This window comes from Peromyscus californicus, unplaced genomic scaffold, assembly GCF_007827085.1.
Source record: "Peromyscus californicus insignis strain IS unplaced genomic scaffold, ASM782708v3 Scaffold_7__1_contigs__length_154581171, whole genome shotgun sequence".
NCBI lineage: Eukaryota > Metazoa > Chordata > Mammalia > Rodentia > Cricetidae > Peromyscus > Peromyscus californicus.
Genome location: NW_026294595.1, coordinates 140,083,940 through 140,110,111, shown reverse-complemented (window position 1 = coordinate 140,110,111; position 26,172 = coordinate 140,083,940). Strand labels below are relative to the sequence as shown.

The 26,172-nt window shown below is 50.7% G+C and overlaps 1 protein-coding gene across 3 annotated transcripts in view; it reads left to right on the top strand.

Annotated features, from left to right (window-relative positions):
• The first annotated feature begins 763 nt into the window (after positions 1-763).
• The window catches only part of Elmo2 (engulfment and cell motility 2), a 39,201-nt gene continuing 13,792 nt past the window's right edge, over positions 764-26,172 (top strand). The window contains exons 1-11 of one of the 3 annotated variants that reach the window (XM_052726464.1): positions 764-890; positions 11,046-11,164; positions 11,408-11,448; positions 11,875-11,947; positions 12,739-12,789; positions 15,479-15,660; positions 17,045-17,144; positions 18,402-18,553; positions 22,499-22,577; positions 23,641-23,676; positions 25,383-25,433. In XM_052726464.1, the coding sequence (XP_052582424.1) occupies positions 11,087-11,164; positions 11,408-11,448; positions 11,875-11,947; positions 12,739-12,789; positions 15,479-15,660; positions 17,045-17,144; positions 18,402-18,553; positions 22,499-22,577; positions 23,641-23,676; positions 25,383-25,433 (843 nt within the window). In that variant the 5' untranslated portion in view covers positions 764-890; positions 11,046-11,086. Of the gene's footprint in view, positions 891-8,893; positions 8,918-11,045; positions 11,165-11,407; positions 11,449-11,874; positions 11,948-12,738; positions 12,790-15,478; positions 15,661-17,044; positions 17,145-18,401; positions 18,554-22,498; positions 22,578-23,640; positions 23,677-25,382; positions 25,434-26,172 lie in introns of those variants that run through there. The other 2 variants (XM_052726465.1, XM_052726466.1) reach the window with 2 other exon arrangements.

The window sequence follows — 26,172 nt, the reverse complement described above, 5'->3', positions numbered from 1 at the left end:
TTGTCGTAAGGATGTGCTAAGAGAAATGATTTTTTAAAAAAATGGAATTAAACAGGGAGATAGTGTCTTGCTGTCTATCTCCGACTGTATAGTTGGTCCCATAGGACCCCCACCCCACCCCAGTCTTCTCTTGTGCAACTGGGGATTGCATACTGCCCTCCCTACCAGCCTGCCAGGAGCATTAGGGAGATGGCAGGAGTGAGTCCTTGGCGCGGTGCCCGGCCTTGTTAGATCCGCAGGTGCGGTGACGAACGCCACCTCCCACGGATCCCTACCAACTGCACAGCTGAGCTGTACCCCTCTGCCTCTGCTCAGCGCCCACGGTCAGGCCTGGGTGCCGGTATAATTAGCTCCATCTCGGCTGCTCATAGCCTCTGACACGACTGTCACCTCCCACTCAGTTCCCCAAATCAGCTATTCCCACCACTGAGCCGATCAGGTGAGCGTCACCAGAGGACAGCTTGCTCCTTACAACAATGTGTCGCAAGGACCCAGAGCTCTCCCCCGAACCTCCTTCACCCGTAGGGTGTGTACAAAAATAAAAGAAAAAAAGTTTGGGTGGGGAGCAGCCTCTAGTGTCTGCTGGGAAATCTCGTTCCTTCAGACCCAATAGCCTGCAGGAGAAAGGCAATCTGTCTCTTTAAGAGGCCTCCGCGGAGGGGCGGGGCCGGCCGGCGTAGCTCCAGCCCGCGCCCTCAGTTAGTCCCGCCTCCTCTTTAGTGACAGACAAACACCCCAATGGAAGCAAGAATTTTTAGCTTGACGGCAAAGATGAGCAATAGGAGCCCGGGCCGGCCTGCGCGGGGCGGGGCCCCAGGAGGGCGGGGCGGACGAGGCCAGAGGAGCGGCGGCGGGACACGGGCGCGGAGCTGGGCCTCGGCGGGCGCCGGGTGAGTGTGGGGCGCGCGGGGCCGGGGGCGGAGGGACGGAGCACTGAGGATGGGGGACCTGGGACCGAGGATGGGGTTGAGGCCGAGGGCAGTGGCTGCCTGAGCTCCAAGTCCGGGCACGGCGCTGGCCCGATCATCCCCCTGCCGTCGATACCGGCCCTCTCCTTTCCCTCTCCGCCGCCCAGCTTCGATCCAGGCCGCTCTCATCAGCTTCTCCCGCAGCGCTGCAATGCCTGGGATGCTCCGAGGCCGGTCTCCACCCTCCCCTCTTTCCGGGCCCTGGAGATCTGGTCCTTCGCCGCCCTCCCTGGACTCAGGCTGCTCCCCGGCCTGGTTAGGTTCCTTCTGCATCCCTCTCTCTGGCCTCTCTCAGAATCGGTCCCTCGGTCTAGTCTAGTAAACTTTTTTCATCCTTCCAGTCTTCCTTCAGGAGGCTTCCGGGGTCCCGAGTTCTGACCCTGGTGCCGCACTCTGAACGCTCTGGTGTTCCTCAGAGCGCTTATACTTGTAGCTTTACAACTGTTTCAAGTGTGGATTGATGTCTGCTTGCCCCAGCATGTAGGAAGACCTCACCTGATGTTGCTCCATGCACCCATAACATCTCAGCAGGGTAGACACTATAAATATTTACTAAATAAATGAACGAAGGGCGTGGATGTGTCCAGAGGAATGGGACGCAAGCGCAGCCCTTGACATCCCCACTGTGGGGCATGGAAGCCACCTTTTGGTATGCTCCTGTGTGTCAGGCAGTAGGCTAACCCCGGGCTCTCCAAAAGAAAAATAATGCAAATCACGTTTGTTAATTAAACTTTTCTAACAGTCACATCTCAAGAATGTAAAATAAGCAAGTGAAAATAATGTATTAATGTTTTATTTAATATATTTCAGAATATAATTAATAGTTCACATAATCAATGTAAAATCGTGTTAACAGAGTTATTGACTATGTGTGTGTGTGTGTGTGTGTGTGTGCGCGCGCGCGCGCGCGCGCTAACTTCTTGGACTCCGGTGTGTACTTCACACTTGGGACAGCCCTTCTCACTGCACAGAAGCGCAGCAGCAGCCATTTGTCAAGTGGTCTGTAACCACAAGACTAGGGTGACTGTGGGTGGCTGTGAAGTGCTCAGTACTGTGTATACGTGAGGGTGTTTAAACTGCATTATGGTCTTTTGAGGAGACTATCATTATTTGCATTTACAGATTAAAAATAGCAAAGTTCCTGAAAGATCTTACCTGCCCAGATTCATTCTACAGTTTGTGAGCGAAGGAGACAAGGCTAGGCCTCTATCTGTTGCTCTTTTTGGCAGGCAGATGGTGTGTGTGTGTGTGTGTGTGTGTGTGTGTGTGTGTGTGTGTGTGTGTGTGATGTTTTCCGAGACAGGATTTCTCTGTGTAGCCTTTGTTGTCCTGGTACTTGATCTGTAGACCAGGCTAACCTCTGATTAAAGGCATGCATCACCATGCCCATCTTGTTTGTTACTCTTGAATCTCATAATTTTTATGCTTTATGCTGCCTCTGAGAGGTGGCAGGAAAGTTTGGGGTGCAGGTTGTGGAGGTCAGACTTTAAAAAAAAAACTTGCACCAATATTTAGCATATTCTAGCATTCTGTCTTCTTAGGTGACTCACAAGCAAACATAGTTGAGAAAAACCTGTCTTGGGTTTGGAGGTGTGCACCTTTAGACAGAGCGCTGTGGAGGCTGGGGCAGAAGGATCCCCTGAATACAGAAGTTCAGAACCAGCCTGGGCATTGTACTGAGACTCCAAATCAAAAGAAAAAGAAAAACCCACAAGGCAAGTCCTCTGATCAAGTCACCATCCCTTAGCCCATCTGCATTAATGCCACCTGGTCCTGGGGTCAGGGGCAGAGAACCTTCCACAGCCTGTAGGATCTCAGAGATGCTGGGGATACTGGACTGGAGCTGCCATTCAGGGTGAGCTAGTTCAACAGTTGCTCACTGAGTGCTGTCCATGAGGCCAGCACTGTTCTAGGCCCCTTGAGGTGACTGGACAGTGTAAGCGACAGCCTTCATCTTCAGGATGCTCAGGGTGGACTTAGAAAGACCAAATCATATCACATAAGATGACTAGTGTGTGCACAAGAGAGCACATGGTGTGAGAAGACCCAGAATCCCTTGGGTGTCAGAAGTTGCCAAGTGGTGTCTTGGTCCAGCTGCATGATGGGTGTGTCCCTCCTCCCCCCAAGAAAACTGAATTTGAACTTCTAGGCAGGGTAGAGCTTCGCAGCTTGCTGGGTCCCTGTGTGGAAGCTGCTTGGTTTATTTACTTACCTGCCTGGCTGCTTATGGCACCGAATTCCTCACCCCCCTGGGAGTGCTCATTGAGTTGGGGTTACTAGCACCCATTGGCTGAGTAACCGTTACATGCCTCTCATGGTGCTGTCCTGCAATGGGACCAGAACAAGCCTCTGCACTGGGCATAGTAGCAACAACACCACTTTTTTGTGGGTTTTCCTCTCCCACTGCCCTTACACCTGTTCCCCTGTTTGGCCCACAGAATACCACAGGGTGGCAGGTAGGGCTCCTTAGTGCTGGGATACGTGACTCCAGGAGTTCTGTCAGTTCACACAGTTGGAATTCTTCTTACTTTGGGCATGCATTATTCCGTTTTATGTCCACGTAGCTTTTACAAGGAGCAAGGTTGGTTCTAATCCTTGGTTTAACTCTAATAAGGAAGTTGTCAAAGCTGGGATCCAAATGCAGGTCTGGCTGCTCCAGGATGCATGGCCCTCATCACTCAGTGCCACTACTTTATGGGAGGGTCAAGGCTGGAAAACAGTTCATCCCCTGCCTCCACATCCAGTCCAGAGACATTTATGCTTGTAACAGAGCTGTGTGGCAGGCGAGGACTGATCCGGAAGTGGAGGCTGGGCTTTTTTTCTTTTCTTTTTCTTTTTTCTTTTCTTTTTTTTTTTCTTTTTTCTTTTTTTTTGTGTGTGTCCCTAACTGGTGTCCTGGCCTGGCCTTGGCAGTTCCCTTCTTTATGAAATGAGAGGAAAGGCTTGGCCTCATTTTCAGAGAACAATGCTGTGTTCTTGTGGTCTCTATTGAAGGAGTTGGGCCCATAGCCTGGGGCTTCAGGGACAACCCAGGCCACTCGTATCCTGCCTCACCCTGTCCTATCCAAGCTCTTTCTCCTTGTATAACCAATGCTAATCTGTTGGTGAGAAAGTTCTTCAATTTTTTTTTTTTTAACTTTATGAGTGTTTTGCCTGCAGGTATTTATATCACCATATGTGTGCCTATGGAGGCCAGAAGAGGATGTCGATCCCCTAGAACTGGAGTTACAGACAGTTGTTAGCTGCCATGTGGGTGTTGCTTTGAACCCAGGTCCTCTGCAAAAGCAGCCAGTACTCTTACCCACTGAGCCATCTCTCCAGGCCTGAGAAACAGTTTCTTAAAATTCATCTATATTTTCTGTCTCAGTTTCTGTTCCCCCTTAAATCTGACCCTTTCTGAATTACTTGTCTGCATAATTATAGTCAGGAATGTGCAAGTTTTGGGACATGGATACTGCAGTCACTAATGGTTCATTACTGTTGGAGACAGGCCTGGGGCCTTTTGGGTTGGAATTCTGTGGACATAGCTCTTTGCCAGGCATCCTGCTGCAGACTGGGGGCTGGTAGGTAGGGAGTAGGTGTGCCCTTCAGTGACCCTGTCCTCAGGCTGCTTCTCTTCTTAGAGCAGGCTCTCCATCTTAGCCTCCAGTAAGATCATCTGGGGGAGGCTTCAGTGACCCAGCTAGTTACTGGGGGTACACAGCCAGTGTGGAGAGCCATTGATCTAGAACAGTGGCTCTCAACCTTCTGAATGCTGGGACCCTTTAGTATAGTTCTGCACTTTGTGGTGACCCCCAACCATAAACATTATTCTCATTTTCATCTATTCATATAATTTTGCTACTGTAATGAGTCGTAATATAAATATCTGATATGCTGGATGGTCTTAGGCAACTCCTGTGAGAGGGTTGTGTGACCTGCAAAGGGATCGTGACCCACAGGTTGAGAACAGCTGGTCTAGGGCCTTTTTCAGGACCTCATGGTGCTGTGAACCATCCTGGATTGCATCTGAAGGCAGGTCCCAATCCAGAGGGTGTGGGCTGGAGGGGTACTTCCACATTAGTGCCGACTCCTAAGGAGTATGTCATGTGTCTAGTATGTGTCCAGTTACCAGGTCAGAAGCTTCAGAGATAGGATTATAACATCTACAGTCGTGAAGGTGTGTAGCGAGAACTAGCAACACACACGATAGCACCATCACCAGTACCTGAGGATCAGGGATTAGGAACCCACAAAGGAGGGCTTGTCTGACACGTAGAAGTTGGCCATTCGGCCAGGGTGTCGGAGCTGATGGACAGCAAAGGTGCAGAGTTGGTATGGTTTTCAAGGGGGCACGTGAGGGGTTCATGGTTTGCACAGGGATAAGTGTGGACACTACCTTGGAGCCGGCCTAAGTGTGGATGTCCTGATAAGACCAATAGCCCACTGTTCTCTAAGAACAGAAGTTCCACAAGGTGGCTGAGGGTGAGTGAGCTCAGGGAAAGATGCCATACGTTGTCTTTGTGCATGGTGGCTCTTAGCCCCAGCTGGGGAGGCCTGTGTTCAAATGTCACTACAAAGGAGCTCCCTCTGCTCCTGCGGGTCTGCTGGTCCCGACCTTCTATCCTGTGGCATTTCCCCTTCTGCACCTAAGGGCCACACTCTAGTTCAGTGTGGGGAAACTGAGGGAAACTGAGTCACTTCAGATAAAAAGATGACAGGGAGAAGCCTCTACTGAGATTGTGATCTTGATTAAAAAGAGGGTGTGACCTCTAGTTACCTCCTTGGTGTGGCAGCATTCTGTCACAGGAAACATAAACCAAACTCACCCAGGCCTCCCCCACTCATGGCAAGCAGAACAGAGCAGAAAGCACACAGGGATCCCTACCAGCTGGGGGCAGGGGGAGCTGGGAACCTTATGGCATCCTCTATCCCCTACACCTTCTGGGAGAGAGTGTCGTTCCCTTCCTAAGCTGGGCTCCAGTTCTGCTGGCCGGAGGTTCAGTCTGATGCTTCCCTGCAGGGGTGATGGCGGAACTTCACGGCCTTCTCTCATGATGCACCTCTTCCAGGAGCCACTTGGAGACTGTTTCCCCGCACTGACTGTGTCGTTGGAGGCCAGCACTGGTCCTGTCCTCCCAGGGCTCTGGGATCTGTGTGGAACCCTCTTCTGTTTGCTCCATCATTTCTGTATTTGTGGTGCCTTCAAGGCAGCTGCAGGGGACTGGGATCTTGCTCAGTCCCAGAGGCTTGTGTAGCATCCCTGAGGTAGTGAATAAAGAAAGCAGGGGAGGGGGAAGGGTGGAGGGTCATCCGGGCCAGCAAGGGCTGTGGGCTGGGAGTGGGACTCCAGTGCTCTCGTGCTGGACGATTGCTATTGAACTGCACGCAGTACTGTGAGTGGTGGAGCAAGTAGCTATTTATAGCCCTGAGGATTTTGCAATGTTATTGAATTGCTTCGACCTAATTTCCCACTTCCTTTCTAAAATGAAAATGAAGAGAGTAAGCAGGCACGTGCTAGAGGGCTTCCCTGCAAGGAAATCCTTCATCCCTGAGTGCTCTTTGTCTGGGAAATCCTCCCTTCTCCCTCCTCCTGGTTCTAAGGGGAAGAAAAGATTGTTTTCCCCCAACTTGATTCACCTGTAAGGCTTGTTCTGAGTTCTGAAAACGAATTGTGTGAGGATACAGTGTTGCAAGGCCGAATTGTGTGAGGATACAGTGTTGCAAGGCTTCCGGACTTGATGGGAACAGTTCCTGCCTCCTGTCTGTTGGGAGCTGGCTCTGGTTTGTAGGAGTGGAAGAAGCCAGAGCCATGGGTTTCCGTGTACAGAGGTCTTTTTCTGCAGGAGGAGCCAGTGAAGAAGTTTGTGGTGACACAATGTGGGAACAGTACATGCACATGGGAGAATGGAACAAAGGGGAGGTGATGTCCGAACTGGGCTTTGAAGCTTGAATAGGAGCTCTCTGACAGCTAGTAGAAGGGAATTTGCAAAGGTACAGGAGAAATGAGGGAGCTTGGCCACCAACAACCAGGAAGGGTCTGCCTAGACTGGCCTGAGCACCGCCTGTGGGAGTGTGGAGCACCGCCTGTGGCAGTGTGGCAGCCTTCTGTAGACCATGGAAGGCCATTTTCTGTTGGACAGGTCTCTGAGCATCTCTGGCTTTTCTTTCGGTGCGTGGACCTGAAGTCTCCACTGAGTAACTGTGATGGTCACATACAGGCCGCCTTCTTTGATACGGGTTTCTAACACTTGACCACCTGGTGACCAAGTGATTCAAGGTGACTGAGGATGCCCTGACTTCCCCGTGTATAGAAAGCACACCCCTACAGGTTGGCTGTGTGGTCCAAGTGGCCCAGGCAACAGGAGGATCACAAGTTAGGCCTAGGCAACTTTAGGAGACCACCCTGTCTTCAAATCAAATCAAATAAGATTAAGATAGGGCTGGGGATGCAGAGCCCTCTCCTAGCAAGCTCAGAGCCCTGGCTTAGAACCTCAGTGCTCAGTGAAGGAGGCGGAGGGAAGTAGCTTCCAGTGGGGTCTCGCACTGTGTAACTGTTAGCTCATGTTATCCTCATCAGAGGGAGGACAGTGTGGAGGGAAGACAGAGAACTTGGACATCATTGTGACCCAGTTCCGATGTACTCACTTCTCTCTTGCTCCTCCCTCCGGCGTCCCTCCCTTCCTCCCTCCCTCCCTTCCAGTCGGATGAGTAGGATGGAGGATGAGTTTCTCTGAACTTTGACCGCCTTTCCGATAAAAAAAGAGAATGTTTTCAGGGTTCCTGAGGCATCAGCTATAAAATGACACAGAAGCAATGAGTTATTGGCTGTCTGTACATGAGCATCATGTCTGAGGACCCCGGAGTCACCCTGTGAGCGGGCTGCTGTAAGCACATCAGTCCTCCCTAAGTGGGTTTTGCTCATGAATTTAGCCAGTGTTAGCTAAGTGCCCACTGGGCACATCCGTCACCTCACGCCATGACACCACTGTCTGTTTTGGCCTCCATTGTAGTTTCTTCCAGCTTGGGCCAGTCTTGGTCTTGGACTTTTCCCTTGCAGCGAACAGCATTGCCGGCTAGTGTAAAGGGCTGTCCCCAGGGACATTTTGTTTAGGAAGTGTCACCGCGGCATCTGGAAAGTGGTCAGGCTTTGCCCGTCTCTTGGGATTTTTCTCATTGCTGGTTTATGGCCTCACATCCGCTGTGTAGGATGGCTTCCTTTGGGCTCATGGCTTTCCTATGGCCTCACGTCCGCTGTGTAGCATGGCTTCCTTTGCGAGGCTCATGGCTTTCCTATGGCCTCATGTCCGCTGTGTAGGATGGCTTCCTTTGGGCTCATGGCCTTTCTATGGCTTTGGTTTGTGAGTAGCTCTGGCTTGCCCTGATGCTCGCCCTGAAGCCATAAGTTTACTGCTCTCCTGTCTGTTACCCCCAGCCTCTCTCTTTAGTCAGTGTCTTTCAGGTTCAGAGATGGAATCAGATGTGTTCCACTGCAGCTGAGTGTTCTCTTCCTTCCCTTCAGCTGTGGCGGCTGGGATGTCACTCAGAGCCAATAGTCTGCTTGACTGTGGGGAAGACATTCGCTGACGACAGGCTTGTTGCTCTCCCTCGGGTGACCTGGGTGGCTGGAGATTCTCCTGCTCTATGTAACATGGGTAGAGTTTTGAAATGAATCATTCAGGACCAGCTTTGATGATGTGATAACTAAGTCACTTAGAACCAAAACAAAGTCGTGACGACAACTGAGCTTGTCACCTTCAAAAGGAGTGCTCAGGAAGAAGTCCAGAGAGTATGGTGTGTTTCCCGATGGCAGAATAAGGGTTAACTTCCTTGAAGACCTTTAGAAAGGTCATCCTCATTTGGGCATTTTTATGTTCTGCTTTGGAATCATGAACTGGCAACGCAAAGGGCACCCAGGACACTTTAGAACCAACACACTCATGCTTCCAGAACAGAAGACAGAGACTTGGGTAAAGACGGATTTGTAGGAGCCATGACAGTTCTGAGCTCTGAGTCCACCTGCTTTCTTCAGCAAGGACAGTGTCCCAGCCTGGTGCTCTTTTCAGAATGCCTGCTACTCCCTGTGTGTGCATGTGCATGCATATGTGCTTCTACCCACAGAGCCCTGTGTGTGCATGTGCATGTGCATGCATATGTGCTTCTACCCACAGAGCCCTGTGTGTGCATGTGCATGTGCATGCATATGTGCTTCTACCTACGGAGCCCTGTATGTGCATGTGCATGCACATGTGCTTCTACCCACAGAGCCATCGACCCAGGCCCCACTTACTTTGAAAAGAAAAATCCCAGGTTGACAAATGGTCTGGAAAGCTGAATTGTCCACTTCCATTTGTAGGAAGCACAAAAACAGGCCCAGCTTCTTGGCAGGGAAGTCAGCAGGGGCCAGGAGGAGGGCTAGTGCATTGTCTGGGGTGGTAGGTTTAAGGGAGACTCGTGTGTGCTTCTGTTTTTATAATCTGTATATGTATGCACATAGGTGTAGATATGCTTAAGACCCATGCACATTACATGTCAGTTCTTAGAAGTGGGCTCACCACTGGAGTCTTGCCTCCGGTGACAGCAGTACCTCACCACACCGAGGGATAGCCTACTCTCAGGGTCACAGCATGCTCTGCCCTGCTGTCCTAGAGCAGCACCCTCCTCCAGAGGTTAGCCTCACGGGGCCAGTTTCCTTTTAGAGGTCTGTGGACCTAGGCACATAAAACTACACATCAGGTTCTGTCGGGAGCTGCAGGGACAGCCGCCCACTCACTTGTGGGTCAACTAGGACATGACCAAGCCTCACTCTTGTCCTCTTCAAGGCGAGCACTGTCCTGCCTCTTCCTGAGGGCTGCTGGGAAGCAGAAGTGGACGCACTTCCACACCCTGGTGTTTTTGACAGCTGACTCTTGACACAGCCCACCCCTTAGGAAACGGTCCAGTAAGCTTCCTCCCCTGCCTGGGGGTGTAGAGGACACACTGCGCGAACCCTTTTCACTAGAGAGGTTTGCGCCCACCAGGCTGTGAGAACTGGCATCTGTTGGGGCTGGAAAATTGATAGCACACATGATTAACAGCTTAGCAACAGCGGTGTCACACACGCCAACAGAGGCAGGCGGTCCCCATTAGCCAGGCATGAACTGCGGGCGAGTGGCTGAACCTTGAGGAGGCAAAAGGTCTTTTTCATTAACAGAGCACCCTCTCCCGAACCTGTAGGCAAGGAGTGTAAATATACATTGAAATAATCCATCAGCAGAGTGACTGCCTTTGTCAGACCTTGGAGAGAGCCTCGGTGCTGCCCAGAATACCACTAAGCCACCAGAGTTGCCTAGGATACCAGTCACATGAGCCCATCTCCCAGACTTGCCCCAGATGATTTATTTCCCTTTATTCTGAAGAGCAGTGGGGGCAGGGCTCAGATGCACTTCCACAGCCCTGCCCTGTAGAGGGGTCTTTGTGTGAGAGCACCCTTACTGCCTGCTCAGGTTCCTGGCAGCCCTTGCCCTTGGCGCTAGGGACCAAAATAGCATTTCCTGTCTCAGCTCTCTTCTCCATTTTCTCAACTCCACGTTATCCCACGGGAGGAGGCTCCACACTGTGTCCTTTGAAGGGGCAGGGGTGACCACAGCAAGTGGGGAGGAGAGAGCAGGCTGGGCCTGCCGACACTGGGGTCTTCTGAGTGTGACTGTTGAGCAGAAGTGGCCCGGCCCCTTCAGCTAACCACTCAACCAAGAAAAGACTGTCTCTTCCTCTCTGCTCCAGAGCACATGTTTCTCTCCTCCCGAGGCCCCAAGATGGGAATTCACACTCAGCGAGCTCTGCTCCCGCCTAGTCTTGTTGACCCCTCACACTGACTGTCACACTGGCAGACCTTGCTGCTGCCTGAGCTGTGATGATAGAGAGCTTTGTCCCGTTTCTACGGCTGATTGGATCTAAGGAGACAGCTGCCCAAGGAGAGGCTGCGGCATGAACTTCAAAACTGCACGCCGCGTAGTTCCATGTGTCACTTTCGATGCCGTCTTCAGACCTCCCAAGTGGACAGCGAGAATGAAGAGGAAGCACAGTCTGACCTTTGCTTCTGTTTGGTTCTCTCTCCAGGCAGCTGTGTCTGTGTCTTGAAGTAGGGCCCACTAGGAACAATGCCGCCGCCATCGGATATTGTTAAAGTGGCCATTGAATGGCCAGGTGCTAACGCCCAGCTCCTTGAAATCGACCAGGTATGCTCCTGTGTGATAGTCAGAGCTGTAAGGAGGGTCAGGTGCACAGAGGAGGATGTGTTTAAGCCCCGGAGGCCACTGGCTTCCTAAGGAAGGGCAGCGACAGGAAGTTGCTCCCTGGGCCTGGACCTCCCCAGGGAAGGTAGTCACTGTGGCTTGGGAAAGGCTTCTTGCTCGTGAGAAGTTGAGTGGTCCTGCTGGCAACATAGCATATGGTGAAGGATCTCCTCCCCTCTCTTTCAGAAACGGCCTCTGGCATCCATCATCAAGGAAGTGTGCGATGGGTAGGTTGAAATGACTTCCTTTCCACAGTGACAGCTAAGGCTGAGGGAGGCTGCCCGGCCCGGGAGGAACTTGTACAGAGGGTGACCAGTTGGGCTGGGTCATTGTCATACCAAGGAAAGACAGCTAATGAGGATGTCCCTAGGGCGTCCTGAGAGTCTCAGTTATTCTTGGACGCAGGAGTGCCCTTTGGGAGGTCTGGGTAGTATGTGAGACCCACACCCCTCTGTCTGCACCTTCTTCTGTGGTGCTGACCGTCACTGATGGTGAAGGGGGACTTTCAGGAGCTCTGCCAAAAGCTTTGTTTGGGTTCCACTGTGCTCCAGACAGGCTGGCCGGTCCCTGAGCGACTGTTGAAAATCATTTTGTTACTGCTCTAGACAAGCCCAGAAGAGAAGCCAAAGGGTGTTCTGTTTTCTTTCTCACAGGTGGTCACTGCCAAACCCGGAGTACTACACACTCCGCTACGCAGACGGGCCCCAGCTCTATGTCACCGAGCAGGTGAGTACAAAGTAACCAAGGGCAGGGCAAGCTTAGCCTGCAAGGGACCTGCCAAGGAGATGGCACTCTCCAGCTTCCTGGCCGGCCGGTGGCTTCATTTCCTGGTTAAAGAGTTGCCCTTTTGACAGCGTGGAGCACACCAGCCTGCTCCCCGATGACTGAGTGCCTTTTGCTTCTTGAGACCCGGAGCTCTTGAGGAGAATCTTAGGATCTCTTTGGAAGGAGCAAGCAGGAGGAGGCCTGGCTGCATAGCCTCAGTGGGCTACAGTTGTCCCTCAGTCCCCATGGGGAGTATTCCCTAGAAGCCGGGACACCAGACTCTGCATGTACAGATGGCATGGTAGCTGCCTGTCACCTAGGCACATCCCCTGCACATTAAAATACAATAGAGAACGTGCCTCACGCAATGGGCAGGCCATGAAGTGCCTGCTACCCAGCAATGCTTAGGGCTCCTCCAAGAAGAAAGGCCGTGACATTCAAAGAAAACCTTCCTTCACTGCTGGTTGAATCATCTGCAGATGAGGAGAGTCAGTTACACTTTTTTTTGGTTTTTTCAAGACAGGGTTTCTCCATGTAGTTTTGGTGCCTGTTTTGGAACTCGCTCTGTAGACCTGGCTGGCCTCGAACTCACAAAGGTCCGCCTGGTTCTGCCTCCCAAGTGCTGGGATTAAAGGCATGCAGTACTGCTGCCGGATCAGTTACGCTTTTAAAATGACCACAAGTCCTTAGGGTCACCTCCATGCACTGTTTTAATGTTGTCTTTTTGTTTTCTTTGATTCTTTGCTACCCAGACCCGAAATGACATTAAGAATGGGACCATCTTACAACTGGCCATCTCCCCGGTAGGTATTCCAGTTTAACTAGCACACACCAGTACTTTAGTGGGACCAACTCTGCTGTAGCAGTTTGGAACTACAGAGATTGAGAAGAAACCCCTCACCCTCATGGCCTGGCTGACAGCTCGTGAGCACGGGCAGCAGACAGCCTCTTGGCATTTGGAGAGAGTCGCTCGGGCTCTCAGGAACTCAGCATGGGGGTTTCCAGAAAGCTTTTCTGGAGCCTGAGCCTAGAGGGTAAAGCTGGAACTAACCGAAGGAAGACATGTTTCCATGTAGAAACCAGGGCTTCAAGGTGTGCTGGGGCAGCACTGGTGGCCTAGAGCTCTGGAGACCAGTCCTAAAGTTACTCACGAAGCTGTCTGTGGGCTCAAACTTTACTAGGAAAGAAAGAGAATCCACAAAGAAAGTGGCCCGTGCTTCCCTTTGAGTGTTAGAAAGGACACATTCACAGGCAGGTGAGGGAGGCTGGTGGGGGGTGACCTCTGAGGTTGGTAAGGTATGCTCATGTCCCAGCAAAGGCAGTGGGCTGATGGGTGACAGACATGAGGAAGACTTAAGAGGGAACCTTGGTGAATGTGACAGAGTGCTGGGTGTGGGGGCAGAGGGGAACTTAAGGGGATCCCCTCATTCTATGCAAGCAACCCTTAAAGGTGACGAAAGGAAGAACTGGAAAGGGAGTAAAAAGCAGGAGCCAGGAGTAGTAGCACAGGCCTGTGATCCCAACATTTGGGAGGGAGAGGCTGGAGGATCATGAGTTCAGTCATCTTCAGCTATAGGCTGGTCAAGGCCAATCTGAGCTATAGATTGTACAGACAGTACCTTGTCTCAAAACAACAACAAGGGGTGTGGGTGGGGTGGGGGGTAGTGGTGAGGAAGGATGTGAAGTGACTGGGCCAGAGAGCGGGAGAGGGAAGATGTGGCCTGCAGTTGTGATGAGCACAGAGGGTAGGGGGAGAGCAGGGCAGCCAGAGGTACAGACTGCCCCAGCGCCACAGCGCTAGTTCTGACAGGAGAGTGAGCAGCCAGGTATTTGAGAGACCGTTGGGGGCAGAGTAGAGGAGCTTACGTCTGCTGCTGTACGGGGAGCTCAGTCTCTAAGGGCAGTAGAGGCAGGACAGGGACTCGGGAGATGTGGAGTCCAAATGCTTGTGTGAGAAATAGGTAAAACACACTAACGTGTTTCAGAACTTGTTAATTTGGCAAAGAAGTGAAAGGTCCTTGTGTTCAGCCCCTGTACCCTGCTCTCCAGCCCAGAGGCCCCTTGCAGTTTTTCGTGTGGAGGTGCAGGGAAGGGGTAAGGGTGCCACCGTGTATATCAGGACTGGGAGGGGTCCTGTGGCAGAGAGGATCACCAGGGCCCAGCCTTTGCCACCCTTGTAGGAAACTTAAGGCCATGTTCTCTTGTTGAAGGAAGGACCAGCTTGTCTGAGGAGGGGCGGGTAGAAGAGTGCCAGGCAGCACTTACCTTGTGTTTCTCTAACTTCTGATCACATCGGTTCATCCTACCAAAGAATCAAGAGGGATTCTCGATAGCCCATTTTACAGACAAGGAGGACTTAGGTTGAGTAGCTTACCACTTGTACAGCTGAAGAAGTAGCCAAGCCCGGGTCAGACCCGGGCCTGTGAGGCTCCGCCAGTTTCCTTAGCATCCTGTTCACCTCCCTTCGCTCGTGGAGGAACTTCTCCATGTAAGAACCTCAACTGCCCCATCTCCCTGCAAACACACACTGTGCCCTGCTGATTTCATGGGACAGACCTCAGAAGTGCAGAGCATGTGATAGACCTCTGTATGAAGTGGAGTCTGACTGTGTGGTAGTAAGTTCAGCACGAGGAGTGACGGGTGGACATGCCAGGCTGCAGGAGGCAAGCGTCTTGCTTGGGGCAGACCCATGGCGGGAGGCATATGTCCTCACCAGCCTTCATGTCCATGAAGCTGTCCTAATTGTGACTTCCAGGTCCTCTGTCCTTCACATTTCACCAGCGTGATTCCTTTGGGGCAGGGTAATCTAGAACTTTAGGTCATGCTTGGAATTAGAAGGCTCCGTCAGGGCCATCAGATTAAATTCGCGGGCAGGGCCCTCGGCCTCTACAGATGATGTCAAGTTCCCCTCATTTGTTTCCGGGGTGGGGCTCGGCTTTCCAGTAGAAACCCCTGCTGTCAGGTAGTGTTCATCAGCAGAAAGCTCCCTGTTAGGCCAGATCTGCTTCTGCAGACTTACACAGGAGGTATCCCAGTTTTCTTTCTTTATTTTTTTTTTGGTAGGAATTTAAAAAAGAAAAAAAATCTGTAGACTGGGGCCAGCAACATGGCTCAGTGGGTTAAGTTCTTGGTCAAGAACTGATGGCCTGAGTTCTATCCCTTCCACCTCATGGTGGAAGAAAAGAACCTCCCCTTGACTTAAGCTCTGATCGCCACACTCAGGGTATGGCATGCACATGCATACACACACAAAAGAAATGTGATTTTAAAAATAAAACAAATCCATGGGCTAGAGGGATATAGAAAAGGGAAAGATACAGATAACTACAGATCAGTCTCAGAACGCTGGAAATTCTCTTACTGGACCCATAAACATTGATTTAGCAGTTCCTAAGCCATGTGAAAACCTAACTGCCTGGGGCTCGGCTGCGAGCCCACAGTAGTAACCTGCTGTAGGAGCAGATGGCTTCTCTTTTGTCCCTGGCCTCCTAGTCCCGGGCTGCACGCCAGCTGATGGAAAGGACCCAGTCATCCAGTATGGAGATCCGGCTGGATGCCATGAAGGAGCTGGCTAAGCTCTCAGCCGACGTGACTTTTGCCACTGAGTTCATCAACATGGACGGCATCGTTGTGCTGACAAGGCTCGTGGAGAGCGGAACCAAGCTCCTGTCCCAGTGAGTGTCTCCAAAGTCTCCCATGGAATTTCAGAGTCCCATGACCTGCAGGGCTCCTGTTTGCACTTCCATGGTGTCAATAAGGAGTCCAAGTCCACACACATAGAGTTTTCATCCCTGTTGGGGTCCTGCATCTCAGAGTCCAGGGGACTCTCATGGGTGGAGTGACCCAGTGCTGTGCTAGGTGAGTAGTCAGAGTAGGGGCCCTGAACGTTAGGAAGGAAGTCAGTGCACAGCAGACCTGATGATTTATGGGAAGTGCTTGGCCTAGTGAGGGTCAGGGGAGAGATGGGAACTGTTGATGATCTTTAGCGACCGTGCCTGCCCTCCCTTGTCCCATCTTCTCTCACCGATGTGCATGCCTCCCTCTGGATGTCACAGGAGGAGCTCAGGACTTGGCACCGCCCCTGGACACCACTACTGCCCTCCAGACTTAGGTGGCTGTGGTAGCTGTGCCCTATTTATGATCAGCAGTGAGTGACAGGTGCCCAGTTCTCCATCTAAGCCCGTGGAGCCTAAGCAGTCAGGGAGTCAGAAATCTCGCAGGCGACGGATCAGCTCCCCAAACTGTCAGCCAAGCCAAGCAGCTAATCCTAGGTATTTGTTTTAAAGTCTTGGATCCTCCAGCTGCACCAAAGCGGAAGCCTCTGGCCACCGTTGGGAGAGTGCTGGGCTGCAGCAGACCAGCCTTAGTCTCCTCCTCTCCGAAATGGGGCTGACACTCTGTTCTGTGAGCAGCGTTATTACCGCCGGCAAACAGGGCCCTGGCTCGGCAACTATAGAGTACCACGCCACGGCAAGAATGATTAAACCTGTCAGGAAAGACAAAAGGCAGCTGTTTAATCCTTACACCGTGTTATTCTAAGGGCACAGCAGACCTCATCAGCTTGCTCTTCCCATGGCCCTGTGAGTCTAATGCTGTGAGACTCACTCCGTCTTCCAGAGGAGGAAGCTAGAGTTGGGGAAGACAAAACCAGCATGGCAGCTGCTCAGACAGAAACCGAAGGCACTTCCACACCTGGGCTGTCTCCCTCGCCCTGCTGCCTCTCGGCCTGAAGGGTAACATGAGACATAAGCTCTCGTTGGTGCCCTGGCCAGTGTCAGTTTGACAGAGGTCTTTGTTTTGAGAGATAGCTAACAGACTAACCCAGAGATGAAGCAAGATGGCGAAGACAAGCCTAGGTGCCTGCAGTCCAGCCGCTTTCCAGTGTAGGTACCTGGGCCACATCTGCCCTGCAGCTGGCTGGGCGCTGCAGGCCCTGGCCGCTGCTTCCACAGATTTCCCGTGGGTGTACACTGAGATCTGTCCCTTTTGTAGCTGCCCTCACACTTGTGCTCCCTGGATCTGAATCTCTGTATTCTGTGTGTGTTGCACATGTCTCAGCTACAGTGAGATGCTGGCATTCACCCTGACTGCCTTCTTAGAGCTCATGGACCATGGCATTGTCTCCTGGGACATGGTTTCCATCACCTTCATTAAGCAGGTGAGGTCTCCAACATTCCGTTTGTCTCCTCCCTCTCCCTGTGAGTTCTCTGGGCATAAGGGGAGTAGGCACTGCAGCCTGGAGTCTCTGGCAGGAATCAGCTTCGTATTCCCTGGGGCTGGAGTTTTCATCCTTAAGCAATGATCTTCCCAGGACTCCTGAACGGTTTACACTAACAGATGCTCCTCAATTTACTGTAGGTTCTTACTTGATAAACCCATCATATGTTGGAAATGTCACCAGATTAAAAATGAACTCACTTCCCTTGGCCTGCTGAACAGCCTCCTGAGCAGCTTGTAGTGGCTCCTTTGTTTGCCCCCTGACCACATCCCTGGGGGGTGTGGCTCAGTTTCCACAGCCTGGTCTCAAGAGAGGCTTTGTCACTTGCCCAGGAAAAGATCTCAATTCACAATTTGTCTTCTCTCAGGGCCTGCACCAAGGACAGGGCTCAGAGTAGAGCTGGTGGTCAGTGAGGCTGGCACAAAGCAGCCAGTCATCAGCGCTGAGCTACCTGCTTCCTCAGCTCTTCTGAGTGAAGACTGCATCTCATTTGCAAATGTGCTTCCTTTGTACTAATCTGCCAAGTAGCCTGCTTGGGTTGTGAGATGAACTGGAGCAGTCTGCCCTTCCGAGTCTGCCCTCTTTTCTGCTACCAGAAGGGGCAGTCTCAGCTCAGAACACTGAATAAAAACCAGTGAATGTTCTGCTGTCCGTTGACTAGCAGTTCATATCTTTGGCTTGAACCATTGAGAACTTCCCAATGTTAGAAACTTGTGGTGTAAGGAGGGAATTGGGAAGAGGGGTTTAGCTAAAGGATTCTTCCAAGTCTGATGTCTAACTCTGTAAGGGAGTTGGAAGAGCAGGTAAAGATAAGATCCAAGAATCAATAGAGTAGGTCCATCTCAGGTTGAACCCTTATTTTATTTTATTTTATTTAATTTTCTGGAGCTGAGGACCGAACCCAGGACCTTGTGCTTGCTAGGCAAGTGCTCTACCACTGAGCTAAATCCCCAGCCCCAAACCCTTATTTTGAAAAGGATTAAGTTGTTAAACATTTTGAAGAAACACAGTTGAATGGATACTGTCACTTAAGATGGAAGTATCCGTGCTGAGGGATCCTGGTCCATTGGCCAGGGCACTCATAATCAGATGTTAGGATCGGCCTGGCCCCTGTTACCCACAGAGAGGCAGGATGCTGAGAAGAGAGCATCAGGGGTTTCCAAGCTTACCATCCAGTGTGCCTCTCCCTGGGTCTAGATTGCAGGGTACGTGAGCCAGCCGATGGTCGATGTGTCCATCCTTCAGCGGTCCCTGGCCATCCTAGAGAGCATGGTATTAAACAGCCAGAGCCTGTACCAGAAGATAGCAGAGGAAATCACCGTGGGACAGCTCATCTCCCACCTGCAAGTGTGAGTAAGGGCCCCGCCCTCCTCCGCCTTACAGTCTGCCTAGCCCTGCACACTCCCTCAGCACCTCCTCCTCCTCTGGGCATTCTTCTCATAGTTCAGACCCCAGCTGCCAGGCAGGCTTAGACACGCCCTCTTCCGTGGGACTGATAGTCTTATTTGTACCCATGACAATGATATTTGTGTAAAATGCTGTATTTTACTACCTGTTGCCCATCGGAAGTTCTGAGCTCCCTGGGAACAAGAACTCAGCCATTTTTGAACCCCCTTCCTGATTTAAGTAGGAGCTTGGGTGGTTGGGTGGTCATTTACTATGGTGGCAACAGTGTGGTGGTAACATCAAAAGTGTGGGCTCCATGTGAGTTTGGGATGCCAGCTCAGATCCAGGCTTTGTGGCATGCCAGGGCTTGGCTTTGAACTCCCTGTTTGAGTCTTTTGGCCTCAGTTCCCTCATCTCTGGATGTGTGCGTCATCTCCACCTTCCATACCTATGTGGATCAAAGAAGTTTAAGAGCTAGCATGCTAGCCAGCCCAGATTAATACCTAACCCGAAGTCAGGGTTTTAGTTTGCTTTTTTTAAACAAGCTTACTTTACCAGGACACGTATTTAGCCTATAATAAACCAGGTGACACACAGGCACCACTGTGAGCCAGTGTTCATGATTGTAGGGACCGAACTTGCCCAAAGAAGGGTGATAACACTGTCGATTGACACTGATTCTCACTCCTTCCTGCTTGTTAGACTTGATTGGAACGGGGCTAGATCCCCTGTGGGGCCCAGAGGATGTATATATCTAGGATAGTCTCCCAGATGCAAGGCAGATGCAGCTTCACCCAGGACCACCAGCCCAGGAATGGCCCCACCTACAATGGGCTGGGCCCTCCCATCAATCACTAATTAAGAAAATGCTCTGCAGGCTTACCTACAACCTGATCTTACGGAGGCATTTTCTCAGTTGAGGTTCCTCCGCTCAGATGATTCTAGCCTGTGTCCAGTTGACATAAAACTGGCTAGCACAACTGACCTCTTGTCAACCTGACACACGAACACATCATTACTGTGAAACCAGAACCTTTCCTTTCCCCAAGATCTCACATTAATAAAGACATCACAATATAAAACACTTTACAAACTTAAGAAGTCCCACAGCCTTACAAAATTCAAACACTTTAGAAGTTGTCTCTTTAAAAATATGGTCTCTATTAAAATCCAAAGTCTCTGAAAAACTCTTAAATCTTTTTTTTTTAAGTTTAAAGTCTCTCAACTGAGCTCCTGTAAAATCAAAAATAAATACTTTCTTACTTCAAGAGGGAAGAACCAGGGCACATTCACAATCTGAACAAAGCAAAACCAAACTTCAACTGTAAATAACTCATGATCTCTTCTGAGGGGCTTGGGTCAGTTCCCACAGCTTGTCCTCTAGGCTCCAGCTGCTCCCCTCCACTGCTGCTGCTCTTCTTAGTGGTCATCCCATGGTGCTGGCATCTCTAACGTACTGGGGTCCTCTGCTGACACTGGGCTGCACTCTCACCAATAGCCTCTCATGGGCTCTCTTCATGGTGCCAAGCCTCAACTTCTTTGCATGACCCCCTCAGTCCTGGGCCTTCAACTGCCACTGAAGCTGCACCCTCACCGATGGCCTCTCCTGGCCTCTCACAGTGCCAAGCCTCAGCTGCTCTCCAGTACTCCTTCATGCCTTCAAAACCAGTACCACCTGGGTGACTCTTACACATTACCAAGTCTGGCTGTCAGCATGAGGTACAACCTTGGCCACCTCTGGAACACAGCTTCTCTGTGCTCTCAGGAAACACTTCCAGAAGATTTCACCTTAGTGATGCTGGTCTCTTCTTAATCACTGCTAATTTATCAGCTCCAGCAGACCAGCATCAAGTGTCTCAATAAAGCAAAGGTTACACTTCAGTGGTGCTGGTCTCTTATTAATCACAGCAGATTCTTCAGCTCCAGCTGAGTAGAATCACAGAGTCTTAACACAAATGGACTGGTAGAGTTTTAGCTTCCCTCTGAAATTTCACAAACCAGGCCGTCATCCTCTGCATTTTTCTCAACGTTCTTATCTTCCAAGCTCCCACAGAACAGCTCACCAAGCTTTGAACACTCAATGGCTTTTCTAGCCCAAAGTTCTAAAATCCTTCCACAATCCTCCCAGAAATACATGGACAAGTCTACCACAGCAATACTCCACTCCTGGGACCAATTTCTGTCCTAATTGGGGTCACTCTTGCAGTGATAAGCACCGTGACCAAAAGCAGGTTGGGGAGTAGAGGGTTTATTCGGCTTATGCTTCCACATCACTGTTCATCATTAAAGGAAGTCAGGACAGGAACTCAACAGGGCAGGAGTCTGGAGGCAGGAGCTGATGCAGAGGCCTTGAAGGGCTGCTGCTTGCTTACTGGCTTGCTCCTCATGGCTTGCTCAGCCTGCTTTTATACAGAACCCAGGACCACCACCCCAAAGATGGCCCCACCCACATTGAGCTGGCTCCTCCCACATCAATCACTAACTAAGGAAATGATCCACAGGTTTGCTTAGATCCCCACATTCTCAATTGAGGTCCCTCTTAGATGACCTTTGCTTGTGTCAAGTTGACATAAAACTGGCCAGCACAACCCAGTAGTGCCCCTAACCCATTTCCCCATTAATCTAGGATGCACGTGATGACTTTGTGCACTGATCTCACCTTGTCACTGTTTTGGGAGGAGGGGCAGGTCTCATGCTGTCCAGGCTGGCCCTGAACTCATGATCCTCTTCCATCTCTCCAATTATATCTTCCAATTACAGGTGTGTACCACCTCCCCTGGCTTCGCCTTGTCACTTCTAAAGGATTCCTCAACCCCAGCTTTCATACATGAAGAGCCAGGGTGGAAGGCGCTCACAGACTCTGGATAGGGATTTCTTGGGTCCTGGCGACCTTACTCCTCTCTCTTCTCTGAGTTGGAGGTGACCTCAGCTGCCTCCCTGAGAACAGTAGAGAATTGTGACATCTCTTAGGCTTCCTCATGAATATTTAGTCCACACTGTCACCAGTGTACATATGCTCAGCAAGGGACCTTCCTGACCAGGAAGCTGTTGGCCCTCTGGAGGAAGCCACAGGAGGCACCCACAATGTGGCAGATGGAAGCCCCAAGCCAGCATTATAAGATTCTGGGGAAATGCTTGTGGTTGTTTTATTTACTTAAAGTAAGATAAACTCGTAGTCAAAACTTTGAAAATATGGAAAAACATGAACAGTACATTATTTGCTCATTATCCCACTCCAGACAGAACCACTGCTAAACACTAAGTTGAATGTCTCTATAGTCTTTTCCTTTGCATATTTTTGCCAAAATTGAGATCTTGCTATGCACTCTGATATGTACCTATGTTATTACTTCTTTTTCTGACTGAATAATACATCTTGAACATTTTCCCATATCAAGATCTTTTACAAGGATACTTCTAACCCTGTTCTGCATCCCAGATGCCTGTGGAAACCAGTACCAACTGAGCTTTCCTCTCCTTGAGAAGGTCACATGCAGTCAGCTAGATACTCACTGTACCATATCTGGGCTTCACAGATACTCCAAGCCCATCCCTGAGTCCCAGGTTAATAATCTTCACCCCAAAGCACGATTTTTAGGAGGCCCTTAGGAGTCTCGCATATTAAACAGCCCCCAGCGAGAGCATTTGGATTACTTAACATTCTTGTCTTTTTAATAGGACTCTAGTGTAACAGCTTGTCAATAAATCATGCACAGCTTTCTGATTACTGTCTTGGATAAATCCCTCCTGTGAATCACGGGGTCAGGTGTGTGCCTGCTCGAAATGCTTTCCTGACTTAGCCCCAGGTCGTTGTTTGATCACAGTCTGAGTGTTATAAGCTGTCTGTGAACATCATCCTTTTGCTCTTCAGTTCTCTGATCCTTCTGCCTCTGTCTCTGTTGACACAGCTCCAACCAGGAGATCCAGACCTATGCCATCGCTCTGATTAACGCGCTGTTCCTGAAGGCCCCTGAAGACAAGCGACAGGTCTGTGCCTGGCTTTCTAACCTTTTCTCCTGAGCTCTTCTCAGAGAACACCACAGTGCCAGCTCTTCAGGTCAAAGAGAGAGCTGTGCCCCCAAGAGTTCCTCCCCAGCCCTCCTGGCCAGAGCCCAGGAGGGTGTTTTTGCTAAGGAAGCCCCAGGAAAGAACTGGAGTGGGGGGCTTATGCTTCCAGGATCAGAGCAGAGTTCTGAAGGGGTTTCCTCTGAAGCATCAGAAAGTAAATGTTTTTCACTTCTTAGGGCAACCCTTCGAGCTCGGCTCTTGAAGCCAAAGGCAGCTTCAGACAAGAGGTAAACAGTGGTACAGATATCTTCCAGTCAGAGTGTTTATACAGACAACACACACACTGGGCCTTTAGTTTGCTAATCCCTGGGTTAGAGGACCAAGAAGAGGGAAGGGGAGACCCTCTGACTGCCACTGGGACTAAGTACCAAGTTGTACATCCTCAGCCTCCTTCCTCCGTCACCAGCTGTGTGGTGCATGCAGTCATGACAGGCTCTTCCTTGTCTCATCTTTAGTTGCTTTCTGTAACTGTGGGAGTGACAGCATCTGCCCTGAGCACTCACTCACGGTGATGTCATTAGTCACAAGAGACCCCTGTTTTGTAGTGTGGGACCTAGAAGCTGGTTAAGGAGGACCTGGGCAGAGTGCTTGTCCTTCCTCTGGCTAGGCACGTGTATCAGCCTTCCAAGTCTGAGTGCCTCTTTTTGTGAAATGAAAGGTCAGAATTAAACAAGCTCTAAGCACCTTCTAATCCTAACGTACCAGATGTCTGGTAAAAGCGCACAGAGTGTACAGAAGTAAGGCTTTCTAATTCTCTGTCACTATCGTGGGCCCACTAAATGAAGTTCAAGTGGGGTCATGCACCAGGCTCTCAGGAGTTCCTTTACTAGAGGGTCTCTCTAGTAGAGGAACATCCAGGGTCTGTCTGTCCTGTCTGTCTAGACGGTGTGGCTCTGTGACCATCTCCCTTCCTGTCGTGTTAACCATAAGCCGAAAGCTCACCCTGTCTGCTTCTCTGTGCTTTTTGCTTTTCTGCTGGCAGGACAAGCATCTTAACCCTCTAGACCTGCCCGTCACTGTAAGTAGCGCTGCTGTCGCAGAGGGCCTGGCTCTTCCTGGTGGGGAGGTCAAAGCTGGACAGGAAGCATATGGGCTGGACTGGCTGCTCAGGGAACCAAGGCCCTGGAAAGGTGGCATATGTCTGTTTACTGGAATGCTAGAAAGGCACCGTAGGTGAGACTCATAGGAGGACTGAGGGATGCCCACTCTGGGAGAGTGGCCAGACACGCCCTCAGGATACCTTTGTGTGAGTCTGGAATTAGCTTGGAATCAGATGCGAAACAGCCTGACTTTCTTCCATATGATCCCAAGAATGTGTCACCTCCTGGCTGCCAAAGCCAGAGTGGGGGTAAATCTGGACTCTTCCTAGATAGATAATGAGAAGGCTTAGACAGTTTACAAAAGGGAGTTTGAGTGACGAGATGGCCTGGCTCTGCAGAGGACCCAGGTTCAGTTCCCAGCACCCACGTGGAGGTTCACAATCGTTTCTAACTCTAGTTCCGGGGATCTGACACCCTCTTCCAGCCTCCTCAGATACTGCCCACGTGGACACACACAGTCAAAACTCCCATGCACAAATTTTTTAAGATTAAAAAGAATTTTGGTGCTTATTCTTGGGTAGAGGGAGCTTTGGAAAGGCTCCCTGAAGGACCTGAAGGAGGGTGTGCTCCCCACCCAAGGAGAAGCTTGTCAAGTCTACCGGTAGGTGTCTATAGTCTTACCTGACATCTTGTGGCTACCAGAGAAGCTTCTAGGCACCGTCCTCTGCTAGCCAGGTTATGCTCGGGGCTCACAGTAAACCTGGATGCTCCTGGCCAGACATGGGGGACGTGGACAGAGGCTTAGAAACAGGAGGGAACACACAGGAGAGCAGCAGCCCCCTCAGGCCCGCTGACTTACAAACGTCCATAAAGGTAACCAAGGCAACATCACTAAGACATAATGCTGACATTGGAAGGAAGAGACTGAGAGTTTGAGAAAAGCTGTGAGAATATCAGAAGCATTCTCATATGGGACCATTTTGTTTAGGTGACATTTCAAAAGCTCCTCAGGGTGACAGTGTCATGGCAGAGTGATCCCCAGCAAGCTTGGGAGGAGCTTGAATGACAATCATTGTAGTCCCTTGTGTGTCTTTTTAAAAGATGGTCAAAATGATGCCGATGGGCCCTTAAAAATCTCTGTGGAGGACTCACCTTTTAGAATACTTTATTTTCTAGATATTTAATAAATAAAATGTTACTGTCAAAGTTTCAGCCAAATGTGATGGGGAAGGTGAGACCACCGTGAAAGATTACCCAGAGGCACACAGCATATCACTCTCTAAACCAGCCACAAGGAACCAGGCATTTGTGCTGGGCCAAGGCCCTGGCCTCAGAGTAGTCTGCAGCCCAGGGTTCTTCAGCTGTCTGCCTGGAACGGTGCGTGTGCTGCTGTGTGTTCTGCCTGCAGTGTCCATCGCCAGCATCCTTGTCTCACGTGTGTCTTGTCCTCAAGAGTCCCCTGTGAAGATGTGCAGCTTACTGTGCCCGTTCGAAGGGAAACTGAGTTCATTTGCACTCACGAAAAGAAGCAGGGAAATTTTTAGAGTAAGATAAGTGTGATGGTCCGTGGATTTCTTCACTTTTCAATCGAAAGGAAAGCATTCAAGGCTGTGAGGACACAGTCCCCCGACAGCAGTCAGAGGTACACCTGCCTTACCGTACGTCTCTTGATTTCCCTCCCTAGGACATGGCCAACGCCTTTGCGCAGAAGCACCTTCGGTCCATAATCCTGAACGTGAGTTCCTAGGGACTGCCTTGTTAGTGCTTGTTACTGTTGCTGGTAGTTGTCACCATTCCAGTGGGGGCTGTGATTATTGCCATTGAGGGTGGGGGGCACAGAGCCGGCTTCCTGTTATTACCTGTTACAGTGCTGGGTGCTTCTGAAACCTGAGCTTTTTCTTGAACTCCTGAGCCAAGCTGCCTCTGAGAAGCCATCCTGTTTAGTTAGGGATTCTATTGCTGTGAAGAGACACTATGACCACCATACCCCCTATAAAGGAAAACATTTAATTGAGGCGGTGTCTTACAGTTCAGAGTTTAGTCTGTTATCATTATGGCGGGGAGCAGGGTGGGGTGCAGGCAGACATGGTGCTGGAGAAGGAGCTGCACGTGTTGATATGCAGGCAACAGGAAGTAGACTGTCTCAGTGGGCGTGGCTTGAGCATATATGAGACTTCAAAGCCCACCTCCACACTGACACACTTCCCCCATCAAAGCCACACCTCCCAATAGTGCCGCTTCCTTTGGGGTCCATTTTCTTTCAAGCCACCACATATTCCCACTGCTCCCAAGAGATGGCAGCCCTTCCAGGGAGAAGAGGTAAACGCTATCTCTGCTGCTTGTTACGACTTCAAAACTGGTAAACACAAAAAAAGGAGAGTCAGCAACAGCCTAGAAATTCAGAAACCTGGAGCATACAAGGCGCTGACAGATGAGGGGGTGGACCTGCTCTCAACCTTGTGCTCTGGTAGGAA